General features: G+C 37.5%; 1 protein-coding gene across 8 annotated transcripts in view; it reads left to right on the forward strand.

Moving 5' to 3' along the window:
• The window catches only part of LOC109067730 (neogenin-like), a 135,903-nt gene that overhangs the window by 28,717 nt on the left and 80,194 nt on the right, over positions 1 to 26,992 (forward strand). For all 8 annotated transcript variants that reach the window (XM_042761000.1, XM_042760995.1, XM_042761002.1 and 5 more), the window contains exon 2: positions 21,786 to 22,103. In XM_042761000.1, the coding sequence (XP_042616934.1) occupies positions 21,786 to 22,103 (318 nt within the window). The remainder of the gene's footprint in view (positions 1 to 21,785; positions 22,104 to 26,992) is intronic.

Raw genomic sequence — 26,992 nt, forward strand, 5'->3', positions numbered from 1 at the left:
GTGTGTGTGTCTGTTGGGGGTTGGAGAAAGAAGGTATGGGTTTTATCTGCAACAGGATGATCACTGGTTGGCCTGCTGCTCTTGACCAGCATGTCCATCTTGTGCTGTGTCCTGCTCATTTCAAAAGTATTCATAAAAAAGGCACAGTGGTAATGCCATATTTTTTGAATATATTTTGAAGTACTTTGTATGTAATACAATGATATGCGAATATAAAAAATACAATGTTATGCAAATGTTAATCAGTCAGTATGATGGTATATATCAAAATTACCATCTGATATCATGACATACTGAAATCGCATTACTGTCTAGTAGGTCTACATTTGATAAGGAACTTAATTCATGATCATTTAAAAAAAAACTCAAAAGTTTGGAATTCTGATTTTTCTTTTATAAATATTTTTGAAAAAAGTGTGTGCTTATCAAGGCTGCATTTATTTGATCAAAGACCTAGTAAAACAGTATTTTCGTTAAATAACAATTTTCACAATGTTTTCTATATTTTAAAATGTTATGTATTTACTTCAGTCTTCAGTGCGGCATGATCCTTCAGAAATCATTTTAATATGCTGATTTGGTGCTCAATTATTTTTAGTTATCATTGGTAATCAATTATTAACAATTATTAATGTTGAAAACAGTTTTTGTTGCTTTTTTAAAGCCATGATACATTTTTCAGAGTACTTCTATGAACAACAATTTCAATAGAATGGCATTTATTTAAAATAGAAATTTTTATAACATGATAAATGTCTTAACTGTCACTTTTGATCAATTTAATGTGTCCTTGCTAAATAAAAGTATTCGTACCCCAAAGTTTTCAGCTACTGATGCCATTGCAGAATCTACTTGCAGTTATCCACGATTAATTAATTCCTCAAGCTAACATGTTGAATAATACTGGGGTATTTGAGTACAACTGATTAGTACAGTATTTGACGATTTCAAACCTACAGCCCTCATGATGCAACACACACCTTTTAAAAAAATACTTTCATATTAGGATTTGACTGGAATCTTATGTGATGAGTGTCCATGATTTTAATCATCCTTTTCAGAAGTACTATTAATTTGTGTACAGCTTTTTAATGTGGAAAGAATTACCGTATGCACCTTTAATTTCCACTCTGTACAATTTTCCACAGATTTCCCCCTAAATCAGTGCTGTTAGTAATTACCAATTAAACAGACCCGCCATTCATCCAGATCTGCTTCATCCACTACTGCTAAAACTGTAGAAATTACTTCACATTTATTATTCCCTTTACCATTACATACACATCACTGCTAGGGAACACAGCTAATGATGCAAATTACTCATTACCGCTATAGCTCAAGAAACTGAGCCATCCCAAACATAAGCCTTCTGAATATTAGCAAAAATAAATCTTAAATCTTATCAACCCCTTGTGAGCAAATTTATGCACTAAAACAGCCAGTCTAGATTGCGCCTGCAGGGTCACAGTGCTGAGGTCAGAGACATGTAACGATACCATATGCTCCCGAGGGGCCGTGATGCTGAATGTGCAGAAGATGTTCAGGAAGTGACATGTTGGCCCTCCAGTCCCATGCTGCTGTTGACTAGCCCCCTGGTGAGCTGACACCTGCTCGCTCACATTCTCTGGTGATTTCCAAGAAAATAATGCTCTGTCTCACCCTGATCTGACGTTATTATCCTCTGATGTGATACAGTGGGCTTTGCTCATTTGTATCTCGCTTTTGCAGCCTCATATTGTTAATGCAGTTTCTCTAAATTCAGTCTTGAATGTATTGTAGAGAAAGAGACTTTTGGGAGAGTGAGGTAGCGAAAATCTCTCCATGTGTTTTAAATGCATCCAAGATTTGAGACTCTTGCATTGTGTGCATGTAGGATGTGGATAGACGGGCCAATCTTGCAGAGAAGGGGTTATGTTAATATGATTAAAGCGGATTACAGTGTTCATCTGCAGATCAAAGGAGCCGAACCAATTAGCACCCCCACCTTTAACACTGCTGACGACCAAGTCAGAATAAAGCCAAGAAAGCCAAGATTGGAGCATTTTATTCGACACACAAAGATGATTCAAATAAAGAAATTTCAAGGAACTCTTTCCAACAGCCATAATCTCTCGCTCTGAATGTTTGTGTTGTCTGCAAATGAGAAGGAAAAAATGGGATAACAAAACAGTCCTGAAAAATTGGCTGTCATAATCATCTAGTGTGCAGTGACTGGGTGCTTCAACAAAGGTGCCCCCTGAATTGACATGAAAAGGTGTTGTGGAGTTGGTCCAGCGTGCTGTCAGGAATGAATTAAGACATTCAAATCCTCCCGTCACCCTCTCCAGCTTTCACTGATTTATTCACTTCTTAGAGAGCGGCAGCAAAAACTGGAATCGCCTTTTTTCAGTCAGTGTAAGGAGCAGGCCACTCAAAGGACGCTGTAGGAACCCTGTGGCCTAGCTGTGATTCTGTTATTGCTGTTAAAGTCATTGATTTAAACAAGCAAGCCTGTGTTCTTTCTGAACAGATGAGAGGAAAGAGAAAATAGTTTTGCTCTTTGGTTGGAGACATTGCTATTCTTTGTTTTGATTTAAGTATAAACTTTTTATCAGATGTTTCTCTTAAAATTCAGTATAGGAGAGTTAAAAATAAGTGAAAATGAGACAGTTGTTGACATTAATTAGCCTTCAAGTTGACTTTCATTATAAAACAATTCATAATAAGAGCTGTAAAAAGTTTTTCTTTTGTGTTTCAGACTTTGTCAAATCATAAGCACAGTTTGAGAAATTGCTTAGAGCTCTTCTAACACTCTGTAGGAGACACGATTGAGGCTTTTTATTCAAAAGATAATTCCAAGAAGCTATAGACTCAAGGAAAAGTCTCCAAACCATCTTGCTTCTGTTTAAGAGCAGAATTTTAGATTTGAGATGTACAGTACTGGGAGTAGCTCATCACTTTTACTAATTTTTAATAAAAAGTATTTATGCTTTGTTTTTTTTTTTAGGTAGGGTTAAAGGATTTGGTAAAAAAATAAAATAATTATGCTGGTTGAAAAAGTCTCTTCACATCAGTCACTAAGTTAAGTGGTCTAAATGTATTATTATGTATTTATATCATCTGTGATATGTTTGTCCAGTCATTTCTCTCGGCCCGAGGGCTACGATAGGCTGTCCTGCCTACCTGTCAGCATATGCATTTGCATACCTCCATGCACTCTGTTCACACAGACGTGATACATCATCACACTATTGCAGACCGAGCGAGAATGGAAGGCGTTATTATTGTAATATTGTGCGCTTTGCACTGTAATGTTTTCTCACCCGTGAATAAGACATGAGGTAATCTAACAGTGGAGAGCGTTCTGGATCAGTGTGGATGTATGTGTTTCCCGTCCCTGTTCCTAGAGCCACACCAACAAATGTGCATATACAATTTTTTTTTAGACACCTGATTCAACTCATCAGCTTATGTGTACATAGTCAGCACATAGTCTTATGTGATTCCCTGTATTCATTTCTTGCACATGCATTTTGTAATCAAGACTTGTCGGGGATTCTTCCTAGTGAAATATTGTGTAATGTGACGGCTTTAAAAATCATGTAGTGTATGGGTGGCGTAAGTGAAACATCCATCATGTTTGCTATTGTTTTTTGAAATGAAATATTTTATGATTTTTCTTTCCTATGGGCGGTCTAGAGATGAAGAAGACCAAGGGAATTCATTTTCAAAAGATCGATACCAGTCCAATCTTTGATCAGTGCACATCATCTCCATCGTCTCTTAAACGGAATCCCAGAAAATCAGCTTCTAATAGCTTCTGCACTGCTCTGTGTGGAATCAGGATCGTGATTTCTAACTCGGACCTCATCAGATCATCACTAAAAGGCCACAGGAGAAGCTGTTGCCGGTTCTGCTGTTTGTTTCTTTCAAATCCCGAGCCCTTAGTGCTTGCAAATCGAATGAGTGTGACACTGCTGCATGTTTATGTGGCACTGGAGTGAAGCAGACGCACGGTTTTACTCCATCACCGGGTCTGAGCGTGTAAACAAGCAGGGGACGAGTGTAGTCGGCACACAGACACCGTGTCTATCTCTAACCTGCTGCAGGTCCGCATGAATAATTAATCACATTCTCTTAGCGTGATGGAGGAGACGTCAAGGCCTGGGGGAAAGAGCTCTCCAGCTGTGAAAAGAGGCTTTCTTGATTAAACATAAAAATTGTTTGTTGGTGTTAATAGTATTGTTGTTGTTTTCCACTCCGTATTCTCTAGCTCGTCAGCTTGACTTTTTTTTTTTTGGACGTGAAGGCTTTTGCGGTTACGGATGTGCCGTTTGTTCTTTTGTCATTTCCTCCTGAATTAAAGAGATCAGATGTCAATTTTCCAGCTTGCTGTCTCTATAAACTTGAATAGCCTCTCCTCTTGGTTTAGTTGGGATAGAGTGAGTAATTGGCACAAGACAAACACGGCATAAGTTGCTTTTGCTCTGTGTTAGAGGGCTTGTAGTTGCAGGCATTTTAAATAGCTCTCCTCCCCACCAATCAGAAACAGCGACTCCTTGTGTATTAATACATTCATGAGAGTGGAAAGCCATGAAAGCAGATGCACCCAGCATAAAAATAGGCTTGTAAAGGGTATGAAGGGTTCACGGCCAGAGGACCCTTGTGTTTAGAGGAAAGGGCTCTGTGAAAACACAAATAATTACCCAGCTTTAGCCAGAGTGTCTCTTTTCCAGACACACACACAAACTAACACGCAAACACAGCTGTGGGGGAACTGTCTGTGTGACCTTCCCCTCTTTTTTTTCAGCTCTGAAGAGGCTGGCACAGGCCAAACTGGCAGCCACACTGAGGTGACTCTCTATTTGGCTGTCCAAACCATGTTCATCTGTGTCCTCCTTTCACTACTGTATGTTTACTCCACACAACTCAAGATCTGCTCTTGTTGCATTGCGGTCTGTCTTGTTTGATTAAAAAAAAAAAAGGCTTAGAAGAAAGAACATGGGATTACCATACAAATATAATTTGGAAAATATTGTTTTCAGCATTTTTAATCAATGAATTTTATCAAAATCATTGATTGGAATATTAATTGCTCTGCATAGTAGGCCAAAACTTTAGGTTTAGTGTTACAAAGACGAGAGAAAAAAAAAAAAAAAAAAATATTTTATATATATATATATATATATATAAACACACACTGACTAGCATTATTTTAGATTTATTTCTATATTTTACATTACCTTTTTTTATAATTTTAGTTTCATTTAAATTTTAATTTGTAATGTGCTTTTGTCTAAAAAAGTAGTTATATATATATTTATAACTACTTTTTTAGTTTGTTTTTCATCTAACATTTATATTTTCTTTTTTCCAGTTTATTGAAATTAACAGAATGTTTTTAATAGTTTTAGTTATTTATAAAAACATTGATATCGACTTCTCTAGCTACTTTTTGTAATGACTATTCAATATTCAATAAAGGTCATAATAGAAGAAAGATAGATGCATCAATACCACTTTATAATATTTTAATTCAAATATACATTACATAAAAGAAAATAATAACATAAAAAATGTGAGGGTGATAGTCATGATATCATAATGAAGAGAAAAATAATGATATTTTCATGCAAAATATTTTGTTTGTAGGAATAAGAAAACATTTTGAAAATTTTATAATATTATAAAATATTATTCATTTTTTAAAAACCTCATGCAGCTTGATCAATATCAAGTTGTTCAACCAACATTCAGTGGATAAAAGGGAAATTATTTCATAGAGAGGGCCCCCAGCAGACCCTTAGGAATGTATAACGGTCAATGTCTTATTAGTCAGAAAATGTATTTATTTATTTATTCATTTACTTTTGACAGTGCCATGTTAGTTCAGAAACATTCTCCTGGATGCCTGCCACTTTATTTGTGGTCCATGTCCTTCAAGGTGATATGAACTGGCCTTGCTCACTTTGATAAGGTGGCTTTAGATCTTAGCTATTTATTGAATCACCTACGTATTGATGGACAGTTTCGATCTGCAGCTGGATTACTCTGTGCATGCAGAAGAAATGTGGCTATCAAGGCAACCTTTAATGAATACAGGCACAGTTTCTATCAAATGGCTCTCTCCTACTCAAACATGTTCTGCTATCTCTACATCTGCCTCTGGAATGGGAAAATAGTGGAACTGGTGGCTGATCTTCCAGGACATAAATAGGGATGTGAAGGGATGAAGGAAATGTTAAAAAAAAGGTTAGTGCCACTACACATTGAGCCTTGGTGCTTGTGTGGGCAATTGAGTTTAAATCCAGCTTGCAACATTCTGTCCTTTTCATTCTTATTTCTCCCCATTATTTTCTGTCCAATCGTTCGCTGTCCCGGTGCATTTCAGAACCATCTTTGCATTTATTGGTTTGATTAAATATTGCTGAAGGCACCTGCAAGTCCTTGCACAGCACATGTAGCCCTTTCCAATAGAATATTATTAATTATTCATCATATCCATCCTATATATGATGCATGGAGAATAATACAGATTTTATAGATTTTTTTTATAGATTTTTATGCTTTCATTAGGATTGCATCCTCCAGGACATAAATAGGGATGTGAAGGGATGAAGTGAACGTTAAAAAAAGGTTAGTGCTTCTACACATTGAGCCTTGGTGCTGGTGTGGGCAATTTGAGTTTAAATCCAGCTTGCATCATTTTCTCGTTTTCATTCTTGTTATTTCTTCCCATTATTTTCTGTCCAATCGTTCGCTGTCCCTGTCTATAAAAGTGTCAAAAACGACTTATCACATCTACTGTAACGATAGTATCTACTGTACATTATTGTGCAGAAACACATACAAAGTACAATTCCAAAGGCGTCTCTGTGTGTCTTGTGCAGATATAAAGGTCATATTCTTGACTAGGCTGTGAGCTTTTGTGCATGTCATGGTCTGAAGATAAGACTGCTTTTTGATGGCATCTGTGTCAAGAGCTTTAGCATGTTCCTTCCTGTGTTTATGAGAAAGGCTCTGAGATGACAACGGGTAGATAGAAGACAGAGATAGAATCCCTCATCTCAGTCACTTCAAGTAAATCCCCCTCCAGCGTGAAAACACACTGAGCTGCAGCCATGTGTCTGTCCAGTAAGATTTTACAGATTGTATCTGGATGCTTAAAACAAATATAGATCTGTTATTTTACATTGGAACAGACATTTTAAAATCAATCAAACTATATAGACCTACCATGTTTTTGTCTACCTTGGCAAATTGCCAATATCCGGTTACAGATTTACCAGTCTTGTACACAAAGCAAACCTTTATCGGTCACTTTACATGCTATTCATTTAGCCCATCTGCTGTTTTTTGTATGCATGGGTCTGAACAGACAAGTCGCTTGCAGAAACCAAACCAAATTTTCTTGCCAAACATCTGTTTTGATGTAAACAGGTCTTGAGTGGAAAGTTCTTGCAAAGTTTACGCTAATACAGTAGTCAGACTTGTGATACAAATTATCATTTGTATAAAGAGAAGTTCTCACATGAGGTTGGTCATTGCAGGACATTGTTGGATCTTATTTCTTATAATCTAGAGTGATGGTATTGGTCCAAGCAAGTAGATCATCATGTCCAAGCTGGTTAGGATTGTTTGTCCACCCTGGATGAGAAACAAACCAGATAACAAATGCCTGTATTAGGGAACAGAAGAGAATCAACTGTTGAACCTGGAGAAAAAAATTCCATTCCTTGGAATCTCAGTGGAATGGCAGGCCCAGCTTTTAACTAGTGGAACCAGGAAGATAGCATCAGCGCAAATAGCTCTAACTAATTATGGCTGCTCTACTTGGATTCAGTTTACTTTATCTCTGCAGTCGTGCTTGACTTTAGGACACTTATCCCCCTTCTTTTGCAGCTTCCAGGAAGAAGGGAGCTGCTACAGCTTGGGATAATGCTGCCATCAAAGAAAGTTTATGAAATGACTACATAAGAATTCATGCACAGTGTTTATTTGTTCCTCACGGCTCACTGAATTTTCTATGAAACTGCACAGTTCTTGTCCTGGATGCTGATTGGTTAATGCAGCGTTCCAACCATTTTGCTATTTTAGACACTAAATCTTTGGAAGAAAGCCATTTAATGAATTACAATATTTTAATAAATTATTATTTTTTTGTTCATAATATATATTTTTTAATGTATTGTAGTAACTTGTGTTAAGTTGATCGATGCCTTTAGCCTTGATCGCATGGACCTTATTGCTTAGTTAAAGGCCAATATGGACCAACACAGTCATTGATTTATTTTTTAAACAAAGGATTGACTTTTCTCTTTTAGTGGAAGAACATGCTTTTGTATTTCATTGAGTTACCCTGCATGTTTATGACTTTCCTGAATGACTTCACCATTAGAGAATAGATCAGGAGCTTGTCTCTGGAGTTTAGAGTTGTTAGTTTTAGAATCTACTACTCACTGGCTCTGGTAATGAAGGAGTACATTGTGTCAGCTTTGTGCATGTATACATGGGTGAAAGTGGCTGATTATTGGCAAAAAGAAAAAAAAATGTTTTGAGTTGGTATTAAACCTTTGTGTGTTAACTTTAAAACTATTGTTTAAAAGATGGCCAGATTTTTTGAAAGTAGTTTTTTATTCTTTATCAAGGTTTGCATTCTTTTGATCAAAAATACAGTTATATTGTGAAATGTTATTACAATTTAAAATAACTGTTTTCTAATTTAATATAATTTAAACTAAAAAAAAATTATGGCAAAGCTGAAAATGTCTTTGCTGTCACTTTTGATCAATTTGATGCGTCCTTGTTGAATAAAAGTATTCATTTCTTTGGACGGTAGTGTACATATTGTGATATGTAATAAAGATAATTTGTTATGTAGTTTTGTGCTTTTTTGGTAGTTAAATAAGACATACATGTCTAGTCATATAAGAGACACATTTCAGACATCATGCAGCATTGGAAATGATCCCTAACTAAAGCACAGAGACCATCATAACAACGTCTTATAGCCGGCCAATAGATCTGTGTGCTCCCACAGAGAAAGAAAGAACTTTGAAAGCAATATGGGTTGATTTCCTGGTTTTTGAAATCCGATTCTGCACAGTGGTTGACTTTGCAAAGCTCTACTGGAGTATATTGATTTTTCTGGTGTGCATGTGAGGGGAGGAAAAAGAAAAAAAAAACTATTGTATTGCATTAAAAAATCTGTAGTATATCTAATTACGACCACTTCATTTTATTTACTATTAGTACAGAAAGATAAATGTTTCTGTGCCTCCTGTATTATTCGCTCATCTGCCTCAGGCCACTGGAGATGAAGAGCACAACACAAGCATTCTGGTTTGCAAAGTGCTGCGCATCACTTTCACTGTTATATGCTTCTATAGATGGCCATTCTATCATCGTAGTGACAAACAGAACAATGAGGTTTCACAACGTATGAGCAAAAGACTTCTACTAACAGAGAACATAACACTGCAAGACATACATCATGTGGGATGTAGCCGGTGTGAAGTGTGGAAAAAAAACAAATATAATTTCATAATTTCTACTATAAAATGATGGAACTAAAAAAATAATAATAAAATATAGCTGCAAGCAGCAATTACGGGGCCAAGCACAACAGAAGCAAGCCTCAGACCAACTGCATGAATGAGTAATTAAAACCATTTTAAGATTATTTTAGCCAAAATGGCTGAAAAATCATAAATACAACCACTAGTAATATGATTTCTTGGCTTATCACTTTTGACCAATAGGTGGCGCTGTTATCAAACATATGTGGTGTGTTCTGTGTGGTGACAATGGCACATACAAAGTTTGGTGTCAATATGTCAAATATTTGCAGAGACACAGCCTCAATTTTCAATGGTTCAATTTGTGTGAAAATCGGTGCAACTGCCTAGGACAAGTTTGAAAAAGTAGGTTTTACGAACAATTAAAAAATAACGAAAAACTAAACCTTGCGATTTTTGAATTTTGGAGTTCATTCAACTTGGCATGAGTCAAGGATTTTTATTTTCTGGCTTATGGTTCAAAAGTTATTAGCATAAACATGAGTGCAAATTTGGACAAGTGGTGGCGCTAGAGAGTTTGAGTTAGAGACTCCAAATTTGCTATGGTGACTTTTCTCACTGTCCTCTATTAGTGTGCCAAATTTCACAACTTTCCCACAAGCGGTTCTATGGGCTGCCATAGACTTGCGGCGTGAGAAGAAGAAGAAAATCACGCTAACGGATACAATAGGTGCCTAAGCACCTTCTGTGCTTGGCCCCTAATAATTGTTTCCTAACATTTTTCCCAAACGCTTCTCTAACTCAGTGGTTCTCAACCTGTTTGACTTGAAGGCCCTCCCATTGTCCAATGCAATATTTGAATATTACCAATACTGGCTGAGATATTTCCTCTAGTATTTCTGCTGTAATTATGACAATGCTGATTGTTTTCAAACTTTTTTTTGTTAACATAAACTAGCAGTGTTGATATAGGAAAATAATTAATTACAATTCATTTTGTTTTGATATGTTTTTTTCATTAAGCTTTTTAATTACATTAGAATTAATGAATTGCATTTTAATATAATTAAATAATTTTGAGTTATTCTGTTAGCTCTTTGTGAGTTCGCTCAAGTTTGTTAAGAACCACTGCTCCACTGCTCCAAACATTTAGCTAAAAAGCTATCATTACCAAAGCTTAACCTTATCTGTCAAAACCCAACTGTGCAGTTGTATCCCAAAATATCAGATTTTTTGAAAGCCTTCTGATTTTGGCCCTAGTATTTAGTGTAGTTGGTAACAGATGATTGGTTTGATTCTAAACATTTTATTTCAGATAGATCCATCCAAACTTACACTCTTTGGTTGAGTTGGAAGCAGACATGTTGCAATGAGCAGTGTTTTTAAAGTTTGTTTTTAACATTAAAATAACTGTGGAAAAAATAAGTAGGTTGATTTCCCCGAAATGTCTTTTGTGGTGCTTTCAAAACAGTGCTTCCCACAAAACTGCTTTCTTTGTGGTTGTAGGGGTCCAACAAAACAACATTCTTTCCACCAATGGTAAGAGTTTGCAGGGGGACTACTTAAACTGCACACAGCACCATTAAGAAAAATATACCTGTTTTAAGGTGGAAATCACATATAGGCAATTTGTTTGCATCTTGAGTAGGTAGAGTTCACCCAAATCCAGCAGTGTTCCTTAAAGTCCCAAGTATGCTTCATATTCCGCATTCCACCCCTTCTTATGCACAGTTGAGCATGCAAGCCATTTAAAGTGCGCTCCATTGACAATGGGCAAAGATGGACATGTTCGGCGTGTGTGCACTACTTTGCATGACAACGTTTTTAACTAAAAATGGAAAGGTTTTTATGCAGTTTGGTCGCATTTACACGACAACAGTGTTTTGAGGGCCTTAAAAAAAACACACGTTTTTCAAAGTAGAAGGTTTTGAAAATTATACTAATATATTGTCTCCGTGTAAACTACAAAAACATAAAAAGTAAAAATGATGTCACCATGTGCATACATATTACAGAACCTTCTTTCGCCACAAAGAACCTTTTGTGAAACAGAAAGGTTCTTCAGATGTTAAAGGTTCGTTATGGAACCATTTAGACAAAAGTGTTCTTCTATGGCATTGTGAAGCAACTTTATTTTTATGAGTGTAATTCAGCATTTGTAGTTTTCGTGGATCTGTGTGAATGGGGATCGTTTTTAAAATGTCGTTGTCTGTACATGAAACTTTTCAAAGACGCAAAGGGAAAACTTTTCCATTTTTAGGACGTTGTTGTCATGTAAGCATACTCTTAGTGAATTTTTGTGAAATGTTTTAAATCACTCGCAGACATTCTGTTTGTTGACAGAAAATTCAGGCTGCAATCAAACAAGTGCACACAGATCAAAAATAAATGAAACAATATTTTACTGAAATTTAAAATAACTGTTTTCTATTTTATTGTACATAAATAACATGATCCTTCAAGCTATTCAAAGTGCACTCCATTGACAGTGAGCGTGGATGTATTATCTTCGTGCTAATGCACTACCTAGTGGACCATTATTTTGAGCATTCAAAGCAGACAGTGTATGCGGACAGTTCTGACGACAAAAATTAAGTCCTGTGGACTGTCTGCGACCTAAGGGAAGTATATTTTCGGCTTAATGTGATATGATCCCTATAGTGAGAAGCATCAGACAGCACCTCATCAGGTCACTGCACTCCCTATTAACCCCCCTTCCAGTGTCTGGTGGTCCTGCCTCAAGCAGTCCCATCATTTACTGATAGAGTTTGTCTATCCTGGTGTGTCATATTTATGGTGTGCTGTCTTAATATAGTGAAGGTCACATAATGGACCACTGTGTATTTCAATTCATATAATTACACGGGAGCCTCAGTATTTTACACATTCACTTGACGTCTTAAAAAGTGAGCATTCATATTAGCTACAATGAGCACATCCGATTTGTCTCGTCACAGCATTCCTTTCTTGCCTTCAGAAGCAGTTTTTTGACAGTATGTTGAAGGCAGCGGTGCATAGTTGTGTCTCTTGTTACCATCTGCTTTTCTGTAGCACCTGGCGGAGAATAAAAGGTGAAGCTTTTGTGACTGTTTCTTTTCTCTCCTCTTTGACTGTGTCCTTGTCTCTGTACTGCTTGATTCAAGAGCGAGCTGACTGGATTTGATGATTGAGGGAGATCGAGTTCCAATCAGCATGGTTAATTACTATGTTCAACTGAGGTGAGAGGTGCACATGCAGCCAGGCTTTTCTTCAGTGTGCTTCGGGGATTTGCTATCTGTTAGAGACGGCTCGCCGACTCCCAATATCAGATTCGTATCATCTTATTTTCTTTCATTTGCTGCTGGATGGCTTTTCTGCTGCACATGGACTTCCTTGCCCTTCCCCCATCTGAGCTGCACTGTTTAGCTGCACCTTTGTGGGGCTTCCATCTGCATGTGACTGGCTTACGGTCCTACTTTCAGATCCATTATAGATCACTAACTGCAGTAGGAAACCAGTATGAAGAATCCATCACCAATGTGTAACTTGAAAATGTGTCATCTTAGCTTTAACCTCTGTTTCAAACCTAGTGAGCTTCTTACCTAGGTAGCATTTTAAGGCATCATGGATGCTCTCCCAATAGGCTGTTTAGGCAGGCAGCAACATTATGTTGCCTTCTAGCGACTAGTTTCAGTCAAATTCCAATAATTCAATCCAGTAAATCCCTGAGTGAAAAAAAAAAAATCCAATATGGTGGAATAAATAAACAAACAAATACTGTACGTTTTAAATGTGCATGAGAACATTCAGAAATAGTGTTTTCATAAATTAATGGAAACGTTAACAGAACGTTCTTAGTAGAACATATTTTGTTAGCTGGGAATTATGGGGGCCTTTGAATATTGTGTTGGACAAAAGGGGACCTTGAGTAAAACCAACTTGAGAAGCACTGACACTTAAATATATTTATTTCATTACTGAGAAGTATCTACAAAAATAAATTAAAATTGGACTGTTGTACTCAATATTTGATTGTGCTATAGATTTTTGTGCTTATTAGAGAGTGTTGATAGCTTACCATCATGCTAACGTTAGGCTGTTGGAATCAATTGAAAGGCTGTTTTTGTCACGACACACACAGAAACAGGAAGATCCATTTGCAGTGTTTTATTGGGATAATCCAAAACTCATAATCAGCCAGGCAAAGGTCACAATCCAGGTAAGCAGTCCAAAAACAAGAAACATAAACATCGGCCAGGAAACACGACAAACCAGGGTGACATAAAACAAGGACTCCGTAACAAAGACAGAAACAAACCAGGTATATATAGACAGGTGCAAACAATGTAAGTGGGAACAGCTGAATACAATGAACAGTGATGAGTACCAACAAGACTTGTGGGAAATGTAGTTCTGAAGTGGGGTGACGATAAGGGGAAGTGAGACCTCTAGTGGACACCCAGGGATATACAGACCAGACACTGTGACAGTTTTCCGAACTGTGCACAAGATATAAAATTGCAGTTTTGTGGAACATGCCTAAGTCCGTAGGACTATAGGGTATTCCAATTGTCATTTTATGATGTATGATCCACTAGTGTGAACTCCACAGTGGACTATTACCCAGCAGTCTATGTGGCAAAGTGTAGAGTCGGAGGGGGTGCCATTTGGGACGGGGCCTAAATTGAGTCTCCTGAGCATTTTATTTGAAGAGCACCATTTTCGCACTATAGCACTATTGAAAAGCACTATAGTTGTTGTCTTAGTAGAGCGTTTTAAAGTCAGTCACTTATAATGCTCCATGTAGGTTACAGTTCTGCCTGTGCAGGCTGTAGACAGCAGTGCGACTAAGTTCTGGGATAAAGCCATTGACACATTATTTGACACATTGTGTGACGTTATTTTTGTTTCTCTTTTAACCTGATATAATGAAAAATGCATCCCCAGGCATTTCCAAATGGAATATACTTATTTTCTCTCTCTCTAGGGCTTAAATATCACAGGGATGCGAAGTCAAATGTAAATGTAAATTATGTCATTATATACTTGTTCCAATTCAAGAAGATTTTCTTACATGGAGCACAAAAGGTGTTTTTTTTGTTTTTTTTTTGCTGAATGTCCAAGCTGCTTATTTCTATACAATGAAAGTAGACCATGATTTATACTGCCAAGCACCTTAAAAGCTCAGAGAGTTGAGTCTACACACCTCGAGTCTCCAGACACCAAAGGAATAGCTCCTTTTGTGTTCGACAGAAGAAAGAAAATCAACTTGAGAACAAGCAAATGATGACAGAATTTACATTTTTGAGTAAACTATGCTTTCACCTTAAAGCAACAATTCACCCCCAAAAATTCTGCCATCATTTACTCACTGTCATGTCATTTCAACTCTGTATGATATTTATTCTTATGTGGAACATAAAAGAAGATGGGTGAGGATGAGTAAATGATGGCATAATTTTCATTTATGGGTGATCTATACCTTTAATGTATTAAAGAATATTAAGGAATTGTTGCAAATAAGCTTAAAAATACAGTAAAGGCAACCACAGCAGCAAAAGAAAGGTGTTGTTTTTCTGCAGGTCTGTCAGAGTCAATATTAATTCAGCTAAATATCTTATAATTTTGCTAAATATGGTAGCAGGGGGACAGAATTGGCTTAAGCTCAGGATTTTTTAAGCCTTGGAAATGCTTCCTGGCAGGAGAAAGAAGGGTAGCTTGAGGTACTTTGAGTTGTGAAAATTGTATCCTTTCGCCTCTGTTCTGCCAGCTGAGCATGTGCCAAAATAATAAAGCCGGCATGGAGGCCTTCCAATCATTTTGTACAGCCGTTACACCTTGGACCCTTGTAGAGAGGGCAAAGGCACTATCGGAACATCCAGACCCTGGGGTGAGGGGCTGTCGTTGGCCAGGGGTCCTGAGTGGGAGAGCAGCCTTTGTTTCTAGTAGCTGCTCTGAAAGATGAAGTGGGCATCTGTGAAACACAAAAAGGAAGTGAGTGTTGAAGACAATACAGGAGACTGTCATTCTCTGTTCATTCCTTTATTCTGGGGTGACAGTGACCTTTAAAAATGGCTTGTCTTCCCACCCAGCTATTATCACTGTAGTCTATCCTTCCTAGATTTGAGAGGAGGTCAGCGTTTAAATAGACCTCTAGGCCAAACAATAAAACATGACTCATTTAAATGGGTCAATAACCCCAAAAGGATACTTGATACAAGCCAACTCTGTACCAGAGGGTAAAAATTCAGTCAATATTCAACATAACTGCTTGAAATTTATGTAATACATTGTCCAGGTCATTTTTCACCCTAAAATCTATAAAAAAATCTACTATTTTATTTTGCATTTAGAAAGAATCCCAGTTTTTAAGACAATTAATGCATTTCTTCCAAATACTAATTATGGTAATTCATTTCCCATATATATTTTGCTGGTTCATAATTTTATGTTTATTATTTATATCATTACAATTATATTCAAAGAACTTTAATTGGCTAGTCTCATGATGTATTATAGAAATGTATGTAGTGTGTGTATATATTATATATATATATAGTAAAAGCAAGACTGTAATAAATTAAAGTACATCAGCATAAGTCAAAAGCAATACAACCATTATAAATGTTTGATTTTTTATGTGTTTTTATAATAGAGAAGATCTTTTTTGCAATAATTTTTCTAATTAAATTTAATTACGATAAGAAGGACTTCATTTTTTTTAAAGCATATATATTCTTTTGTTTTTTTGGAGTAAAATGTGATCTTTTAACTGGTAAAGGACAAAGAATATCTTAAGATTACAAACTTTCAGCAGTTCGGAGGTGCCCATGAGGAAGAGTGCTAAATCTTCCTATTTTCCTTTCTAAATTTGTGCATGTGAGAATGAGATTCAGTTTTAGCTTTCAGCATGAGATCATAAAGCTTACGCAGAGAGAACAGTTCATTAGGCGGGTTTAAAATGTGTCCAAACCAAAGTTACACATCCTTGAGTCAGTTCTCTGACACTCAGAGCCTCGGTTCTCGTAAGCAGATCACTGCCGATTCCCCACTGTGTTCAGCAACGACAGATGGGGAAGAAGTGATAGTGGAAAATAAAGGCAAGCCGGGAGGTGGACAGACATGAAAGGAAAGAGGCTTTCCAGTTGGACTAATGAGCCTGGAAAGAATGACAAAGAACTGGGTGATAGAGTCTAGGAGAGTAATGGAAGCTGCTTGATATGTTGGAAATAAAATCTGTACCTGTGACTAGCTATTTTACAAAGCACAAGCGTTTTTTGCTCTAAGCATATTTATTTACTTGAAGGTCAAACAGCTCAGAAGCCCTTTCTACTCAATAATGCAAAGCCGCTGGGCATTTTCCCTATTGTGGAAAAACTAGAAACAGAAATTCTGCTGAAAGGCATACTCAAATGTAATTTCCAGGTGTGATCCCACTGATTAATAATGAAACTGATATTTTAACTTAAAAATCTTCTTTCTATGTGGTATAATAAAATCACCTATTTTAGTTCAGTCTCAAAAGACTGCTTTGTATAATTTCAATGTGAACTCTTTATTCTGGGGTTTTGTTTTGATTGTATGTTTTTGTGGAATTCCCATAATGTTTTCTGGAAAGGACTTGAGCCTCATTAATAGGTGATCTCTGCTTTTGAAAATGAAGGTTGTGTACAGTACCTGATTGGCACAGCCCGGTCTTTGTGTGAGAGCCAACAGAGACCATGTGGCTTCCTGTTGTGAAGAAACCAGGTACAGGAGGTCTTTGTTTTGAAAGAACTCAATGTGTCCCTATGTGGATATTTCACTCAGAAAATTGGCAGTACGATGGGTTAGAGCACATTTCTCATAAAATATAATAGAAGAGAATATAAAGATGTTATTAATTAAATATTAAGTAGATACAGAGTCACATCTGAAGATATAAAACAAACAGTTGTGAGAAATAGTCACATTTTGAGATATCTAGCCATATTGTGTGTTTAGAGGGGAAAGACTTTGGATGACACACAAGACAAACCTTTTTTTCTTCCATATCTGCCCTCAGAATTTTCTACTGACAAGAGCTGCTGTGGCTCTGAAGTGCTCTTTGGCTGTGGAATAAAATGGATTTCACAGGACTAGGGACAGGAGTTAACAGCTCATACTTATCAAATAGACAGCCTCATTTTCTCTTGGTTACCTTCACCGCGGACTGCAGAACACGTTTTTGAAGTCAATTCCTGAGCAGCGAAAAGTAGAATAGATTAGATTTCTGTCTGCTTTGTGACACCAAAGATCGCTCTATTTAGTCAATGACAAAAACATATGATCATACAAATATGCATTTTGGACAAATACCATGGTAGCAATGTGTTATTCTTTAGTACATCTGCATTTATTTGAATATCCATTCTATTTTTTAATCCATCCATTTAAATCTATCCATTTCCTCTTAGCATGAGAAAGTTTTATTTATGTGCCATATACTATCTGGGCTTGACAAATTAGTGGTCCCTGTTTGAGAAATATTCCTTATCCTTCAGCAGGGACGGTCAAGGTTGTTCTCTTTTTCATTATTCATCATTTATATGACAATATTCCTTTGAAAATCCAATATACTTCTGACCTGCTTAGTATTTAAAATCATTCACAGCCACAGAGTCCTCGTATCTAATCTGAATTTCAAGTGACTCTAAAGAGATTGTGTAATTGGTCTATACTGCATTCTTTCCTCTGTGTTTTAAGCCCATTAAATGATGAATATAGTGCCAGCTTTAAATCCTAAGCATAAATAATTGCAAACCGAATGAGAAACTCATTACAAAAGCCACTTGATATTTGTAATTTTTTAGAAATTCCTTGTAGTAACAAATTCAACTGAACTGGATTATGCAAGGATGCACTGATTTAGACAATTTGATGGTTGATATACAGAACATGTATGACCAGTATCCAATATTATTGCCAATATTATAAATCTAATAATGCCCTGTTTTTTAACTGTAAACAATGAGTGAAATCACATGATGCTAGTGAAATTAAAACAATATAATGTACAGAGCAAATGAAATCAGACCTGAAGACCCAAAATATACATTGCAAATTGTGTAAATGTTGGAATTGTCCTAATTAAAAATATTAAACATAATAATAATACCAAATTGATCTCTAATATATTGTGCATCCCTAGACTACAGGTACCTGTAAACTGCAGAGGGTTTAAGATGCCAAATAGATACTAATCATCAACTTTGACTTCATCCAACTTCCATTTAAGACCAACATACTATGCAATCTGGTTTATTCAGATTGCATGGTATGAGTATGGTATCTACCCTGAGGTAGCAGCACAAATCATTTTTCTCTTGTTTGTTTGTATGGTGAAGTAGTTGTTTTGTCCCTGGTATGGCTTATAGATGTGTAGCCGAGCTCTAAAAGCTTAATGAGCTTTGGAAATTGCTGAAAAGGAGGAGAACATGAATGTGGTGTCGGTATCAGCTTTACTGTGGGACTCTGGGATGCAAGGTCTGAACAGCAGCAGATGGTCATCAGTTGTAGCTGATGGTGATGTGGTAGCTGGACGAGCCGTATTGCACACCTCCTCTGTGCATGATCCAAACAGCTGCTAACATGCTAATGATTAAGCATGCTGATCTTCTGATGCTCTGCTGCAGAGTGGAATTCCCTTCTCACTACTGGAATTATTAGTGTCTGTTATAAACACAATTTCTTTATTGAAATTCTTTGTTGAATGCTATGTAACAGTTACCTCTAGACTACGAAGTGCAAATGATGTTTGTGAACAGAAAGTGCATCTATCTTACAGGAATTAATCGAATCCAGATGTGTTTATGCTGGAACAACTGTTGCCTCGCATCAGTCTTAAGGAAACTATTTGAGGAAAGCTTAACATTTGCCAGAGTGCAGTTATCTTATATAGTAGGAGAACAGTTCAGCCAACAAAAACAGCTGTTGTAAAGCTCTCTGTGTTGTTTCTATAGAAGTCCAAATGCGAGTCAGCATATAAACATAAGTGTTTGGTTCCAAGAGCCCTTTCTAAGTGGACAGAGGGTTGACCACAATTACTACCCACAAACCCTGATACTTCCTATCTAACCAACACTCCCTAACTCCGTTACAAGAGACATTAAAACCATTTGGGATAGGAAATATGCCTCCACTATGTGAATGGGCCATGGTGAAGCTTGTGGTAGCTAATGGCTAATCTACGTATGCAGCATTAATGCTTATGAATGTTCCACAGTAGGCTATATTCAAATGCATGTGCCATTAAACCAAATAAGTTATCCAGTTGTAAAGTCTGACATCATGCGTCACTGTTTCTGGGTCCAAATGCTTCCGAAAGCAAACACCAAAAGTTGTTGATATACACTCACATTGTGCTGTAGGACTCCTAAAAAATCATGAGCCTATACTTTTATCTCCATACTGAAATATTGGTTTGCCAGACAGAGATTCCAAGACTGTCCTTGATAGTGAGCTCGGGACTACTTAAAGGGGCACTATAAATTTATAGTGTCCATAAATAGCTGTTGAGATAGTATTCTCACTTGAAAGTGAGTAGAAGCTTGGACACGGAAACAGTATTCGATATGGCACAACATAACACATGGATTATTCAGGTAGGCAGCTGTAAACAGTTCAACTAACTTCCACTTGCTCAGCAAGATGAACTGTTGCTTCTCCATGTCAGTTGGCGTCCTTAAATAGACACTGTAGGGCGAATTACAAACAACACTTTTGCACTCTTGAAGGGCACTTTATGAAGGGGACGCCACAAGAAGGGTCGTTCCAAGTGAAAGTAAGCAACATAACTATCTCACAGAGTTCTATCTCCCTCATGGTCGTTACCGAGGGTCATTCCAAATGGTTGTTCCTAACAGCCATATTATTTGAAACAATTGCCTTGCTCTCTCGAAAGTCCCCAATTTAAGGCCTCTGACCTTTGGAGTGAGTAGGGAATAGGGATGCTCACTTCCAACTGGAATTCACCCTTACCATAGAGAGGGCAGCTTATGCTAATGATGGCTATAGTGACTTTGTGGCGATGCTGAGAACTCATAGTAAGTTTGCATTAAGATTTGCATTGTGGCACATGTTGGAACTCACCTACACACTAGACACTTCATCGGGGTAGCCAGTCCTGGAGGACTGTCCCTGTAGACTTTAGTTTCAACCCTGCTCCAAAACACCTGCTTGTAATTTTTCCCAATTCCCACCAAACTGATTTAAAATGAAGCTGGAAAACAGAAGAGTGGATTTGGATGGTACTGATCCCGCCTCTCTAGGACACTCATTGGGCAATTGATGAATATGTCAAGGTGAACTGTAGTTACTTTTCTTAACTTTTGTTTATAGTGATGGAGTGTCACTTTACTCAGTGCAAATCGATTTTGCAGCATTCTCGGAAACAAAACAATCTCCCTGAAAGCATCTGAAATCAGTGTGCCAGCTGTGCTATATCAAGCAAATCCTTTATCAAATGCAGTGTGTACTCTGTCAGTATGTAATTCCAACACAGCTTCAGTATTGAGTTTAAGAGGGGAGAAGGGCGTCTTCATTAGCAGTGATCCCAGACATTAACCCTTGAGTTAAAATGGCAGAATGATGACTTTTGGTTCTTGTGCTGGCCCCAGTCATGCAATCTCTTTGTAGACTCGCCATAAAGCAGCCTCAACTGCTTCCAGCTATATTTAGCATTTGACTCATCACTTGGTGCAGTATTTAAAAAAAAACATAAAAAGCTCATTATTCATTTCCCATCCAAGAAGTATCCACACAAAGTCCTGATGACTCTCAAGGCCAAGATTTGAATAATTTATGAGGACAAATGCAAAGTAATTGCGCTTAGTTTGACTTTTTGCATCTGACTTGTCAGTTCTAACCCCCATTTACTTTTGAGAGAGCAACATAACAAGATATTCAAATGTGTCCTGATGTCCAAGGGCTCTGTTTGTAATTTTACATTTATAATTAAAATGATTTATAATGCATTTGCTTGGTGTTACCCTCAAAGTTTGGTCATTTTCGGACACTAGTAATAAAGTTTTGACTTTGGAATGGATGTGTTAGGCTCTCAAATGCAAGAATAAAATAAATACTGAGATGGACAAATGTTGAAATATATAAAATATTTGAAATCTAATGCCACGGCTCATGTTCATTCACACAAACGTCATTTGAATTTTATTGCGATGATGCGAATACCTTCTGTTATTAATCCTTCAACCCAAAGTTCAACCTAATTTCAGTTCATCATATTATTTATGATGAGAAATCCAGTGCTTATTTTATCTTATTTCTTCATAGGATCAGCAGTGAGGAACTTCAGCCCATTCCAGTTCTCCACCGAGCCGTCAGATACGCTGGCAGTGCGGGGAGCGCAGACGCTGCTCAACTGCTCAGTCCACAGTGAGTTTCCTGCCAAGATCGAATGGAAGAAAGATGGCTCTTTCCTCAGCCTGGCCTCAGACGATCGCAGGCAGGTCCTGGCCGATGGTTCTTTACTCATCAGCTCAGTGGTCCACTCTAAACACAATAAACCCGATGAGGGGGTTTACCAGTGCGTGGCCACTATAGACAACCTGGGCACCATCATAAGCCGTACAGCTAGACTCAGTGTCGCAGGTAAGCCCCTTTTGGTTTGATACAAATATCTACACAGCATTCTCACACAAACTGTGTAATATATGCATCATATATAGACCCATGTTGGGCAGTGGCTCTCGACTTGTTTTGGTTCAAGACATTGTTTTTATAAATGCAAGGACAGAATGACAGTGAGAGAGCTCTGTTCATCTGTCCTGTCTTCATCTTTCAGTGATATTGCCTGCAGTGGAGTTCAATAAGTCGGTCAGGGTGTCTGCTGATGCAGCACCATTGTTGTAAATGTGTGAGAGCAGGTACGTTTGGCAGTACAGCTGCTGCTATATTGGGCCCTTTGAGTTGAAATGAAAGTGACCTTGTTTCATTTGCAGGAGGCAAACAGCAGGGATTATGAGGTGTTTGAGTTGGGTCTTACCCTGAAATTCAGTTTGCTGTTGGAGGGGAAAAAGCAATTCAATTAAGTTGCATCAAGCCTTTACAGTCTTGCAGAGTTGACTGTGTAACTTCACTAAAATCTCTCTGAAGAAGTTCTGCTCTGAAAATCAGAGGCAAATGCTTTATTTGAAGGAGCACAAGAGTCTTTCCTCTTTGGAAGTCTGTTTTGAGTGAACAAGCTCATTATTTCTCAAGTTGGAAATTTTCATTGGTCTTTTTAGTGAGGTATTCTCAGCTGTGCAACAGATTGGACCAAAGTGTGTGGGTTTTTTTGACATTCCGCACAGCATAAATGGTGTTTCAACAAAAATACTAACTACTGGTTTTTGGGATTTTCCCATAGGGATGGAAAATCACAACTTCTGTAATACCTCAAATGTTTCTCCTAGACAGTTTTTTTTGGGTGAAACAGACCTTATAGTCTTGCATATTATCTAGTCCAAAGCTAAGTCCATGAACAGTAATGTACAGGGTAATATACTTATACTGTATGTTTTATTTTAACTTGGAGGGACAATGGAACATTAAGCTGAACTATAACTTCTTAACTTCATTGTATAACTCAATAAGCACATGACTTGTATTACACATCTAAATAGATCATATTTGCCGTATGTACATTCTTTGCAATGCCAGATAAGGATGAGTTTCTGTTTTTCTACCTTAAGAAATTTTAAGATAAATGTCTGACAAAGTTGACATTTAAAAAAAAAAATATTCTGTGAACAATATGATCTGTTTTGCTACACTCTATTGCCCTCGACCCTTGCTTTCTAGGGATCAAAGAGGGAAAGATCAACAATACAGCAGTACCATCATCTTCCACAAATGTATACTTGCATGTACTTGCAATGGATGCCTATGGAGCAACTGTTGTATGCTTGCATAGTGTACACTTATAAAAACAAACATAAAATGTGTCTGCAGAAATGCACAGAATGTATATAACTCTTTCTCTTTGAAATCTGCTGTGGGTGACAGGCGTGTAATAAAAAGGTTAATTGCTGCTTCTTTGGTGTGGGCTATTACAATGCCATTGCATTGGGAACAGGACTGTCGCCGCCACAACCTGTGAGACGTCAGAGTGACAGGCACTCAGACAAATGCGAGAGTAATCAACATGATGGGTGGAAGAAAACCGTGTCCCTCCTTCCTTTAGTCGTGTTTTCTTTCACTTATCTCTTCTTTTTCTGCTTAATCACATATAAAAACAAAGGCAAGTTTTTGAAAACACCACCGTTATCGTTTGTGTAAACACCCAATATCGGGAATCTTTGAAAACGGTGATGTCATGCGCATGCGTAGTACGTGTTAGGTATATAGACTTTTCAGTTTTTGACTATATCGTTGTCATGTAAACGTAACCTGAGACAGTGGCCATCATGTCCACATTCATTCAGGAGGGGATTAGCCACGGCCTTGCTTATTTGTATTCATGGCGTGTCGGCTCAAGATGGCAGGACAGGGAGCAAGACGTGGGTATTGGGAATTGTTTAGCTCGTGCCACCTCACAGCATGCTTCACACTCTGAACTCAACTCCTCAAGGCAGACTAAAGCAGGGTGCTCTTTTGTTGAGGTGATTTTGCCTTGTAGAACATGTTCCTGGATCACCTTTCTTGTTGGTCCTGGCTTAGGGAAAGGAGGTCTATAGTACCTGAAGAAAGCTATCTGTTGGCATTCTGATGCATTTTAATGGCATTTGCTCGGCCGGCACATGATTCTCTGAAAAATGCATGGAAATCTGCCATCTTTGCTTATGATCATGCCAGTATCTACCAGTACCCCCTTCTGTCAATGCTCGAGAGAAATTGAAACTAGAGGCGCATTAACTACCAGTACTCTCTTTTGTATGTGTTGGAGGGAGATTTTCTCAATTTTCTTGACACAATTGTTCTCTTTTACACAGTTTATCACATTTGACATTTCTCAACAAGACATTTCTGTGCACCATTTCCTGGTTCCAGACCAGCAAGCTTTTGGGGCACAAGTGGAACTAATTTTTTTTCTAACTTGAAACCGCCTTTCTGCAGTGGACATGCAGAGAACAATTCGAGAATTGGCACAGGACAGGAACCATCAGCAGAACCTGGTCAGTTAAAAAAAAGAGGCCTCAGTGATACCACCGTTTTTTCCATGAATACATCTGAAGTAGTTTAAATGATATTTGGTTTGCAGTGCTCTGAATAATCAGGGCATATTTTGTACCATACACAAGGATCAGCATGTCACAATAATCCAGGCTCTTTCCTAACCCTGCCTGCGTAGCCGTCGTTCACCCTTCTGCATCCCCATCTTCCTGTGACCTCTGTTCGAGAGGAGTTGTCCTGTTCCCCCGAGCTGTCTGCTGGACTCTCAATCAATCAGTGTTTCATTTCACACTTCAGCCCTCTACACTCACCTGGCCCTGCTGGCTGCCGCCCAGCAATGAAAATCCAACAAAACACAAACAGCTATGAATTTCAAACACCAGTGACCCTGGAAACATTCATATTTCAGATGTTTCATTTTGTGCTGGTTCTGGTACATTTCTAGCAGCCTTACAAGCTTTGGACAAGCTGTATTGTTGCTTATGTTCTGGAAAGTCAGGACGTCTTATTTAGGAAAAGTGTAATAGAACATCAGTCAAAGAGCCAAAATTGAACTTGCAGTGCCTGTATGCACACCATGGAATGATGGGCTAAAATGCTATAGGCTACGAAGGGGCATTGCCCTCTTCACAGGTTATTTGCTCCTGTGTCAGCTTTCAGTTTGAGCACTGAAATGAATTGCAGCCTGAGATAATATCTCAGACAATGAATGCTGTCTGAAATTCATTGTGTGCTCATTTGAGTTTGAAATGCTTTATCTGTGCTTGGTGAAGTATATCTTTGCTCCCCAGATAGGCGCCTTTTCTGAGAACATGCCTCTACTGTTGCACTGACTCTGTATTTGTACTTGTGTGTGCTTCTGTATTTGTATATGTCATTTGAAGGGTTTGGGTTGAATGAATGGGCAATAAGTATGGATCAAGTTTAGGGGCTTAGGTTTCATTCCTATATTTGAGTAGGAACACAGATACCTCCCAGAGAGTAATATTTACACAACATTCATACTCAGGAAGAGAACACAGAACGTGTTGGTTTCGTTGTAAAGTTTGGAAAGAAATTCAGTGACCTGAATTATCATTCAGATCTGTCTTTGGATCGGCTCCACTGCCCGTGCTTGTGGCTTTCAGCTGTGCAGCCTGTGTGGGGCATTTTTAGCTTGTGTACAGGCCAACAACATTTGTCCGTGTTGCTGTATTCCACCTCCCATACATATAAGTCACATTTAAGAAGATGTCTCTGAGACGCAGTGGTTTTCAATACTGTCCTGGAGCAGCCCAGAACTGTCTCCCTCCTCTAACACACCCGATTCAACTCGTCAGCGCATTAGTAGAGACTTTAAGATATGAAACATGCAAGAAAAGGTAAAGAGTTGTGAGAGAGAGAGAGAGAGAGAGAGAGAGAGAGAGAGAGAGAGAGGGAGGAAATCAATCATTTTTATGGGATTCACCTATATTTAATGTAGAATTAAGTGTTTGATAACTTTATTCAATTTCTGTATATTTGCTACTTGCTAAAGGGCACAGGTAGCAAAATATGACATTTATTATAATGGGTTTACGTAATGATTGTTTTGAGTTCACTTAAATTATAAGTTATTATTTTTTGATAGCTCTCAATTATACTGTAATGTTTGAATGGCTATAGTCAATGGTTAAATATTTGGAAAAATAAGAATTTTTTAGAGACACCAGTAGTATTGGTATTAGTGATACTCGCCTTCAGTAATGAAAAAGATGCCGTTAAACAAATATGAAAAATTTACTGTCTTAATGTTATTTTCTACATTGATTTGAAGATTGAATGTGAAGTTTTTGCAATATAAAAGTATATTTAAAAACTTTAATGTTATGGTATTAATTTCAGAAAAAATTTGATTAATTAGTTCATTTTTTTTAATTTATTGACAGCACTAATATATATATGACTTAGGGTATCGATCCCGTAAGGAATGTCAAATCTGGAACATTTGAAGACAAAAGCAACATGATTGCTCTGGATTTCCTTAATACGGACTAGTAAATTAATCATTCATGTGTGCGTTTCCTGAAAGCATAGTTAGACAACTATGGTCGTAAGTTTCTTTGTTACTTACCTAGTTTAATGATTCTGTTTTTCCTGAAACCATAGTTCTAAGGAACATTTGCAAGGTTGTGTGTTTGGTACTCTTGAGTCTCGACCTGTGGGTAGAAGCATAGTTTCTTGTTAGTATGATAAATATGGACTTAAATAGATCTTGGGCACAATAACAAAACTAACATGTAGTATGTTCTATATCCCATATTACCGACCTGCATCCAAAACACAATATATGCTGGGTGACCAGCAAACTTGAGGCTTTTATTTTGAAGTACTAAACATTGAATAGATTGTCAGGTAGTGATATGTAC

This window comes from Cyprinus carpio, chromosome A7 (assembly GCF_018340385.1).
Source record: "Cyprinus carpio isolate SPL01 chromosome A7, ASM1834038v1, whole genome shotgun sequence".
In the NCBI taxonomy this organism is placed as follows: Eukaryota; Metazoa; Chordata; class Actinopteri; order Cypriniformes; family Cyprinidae; genus Cyprinus; species Cyprinus carpio.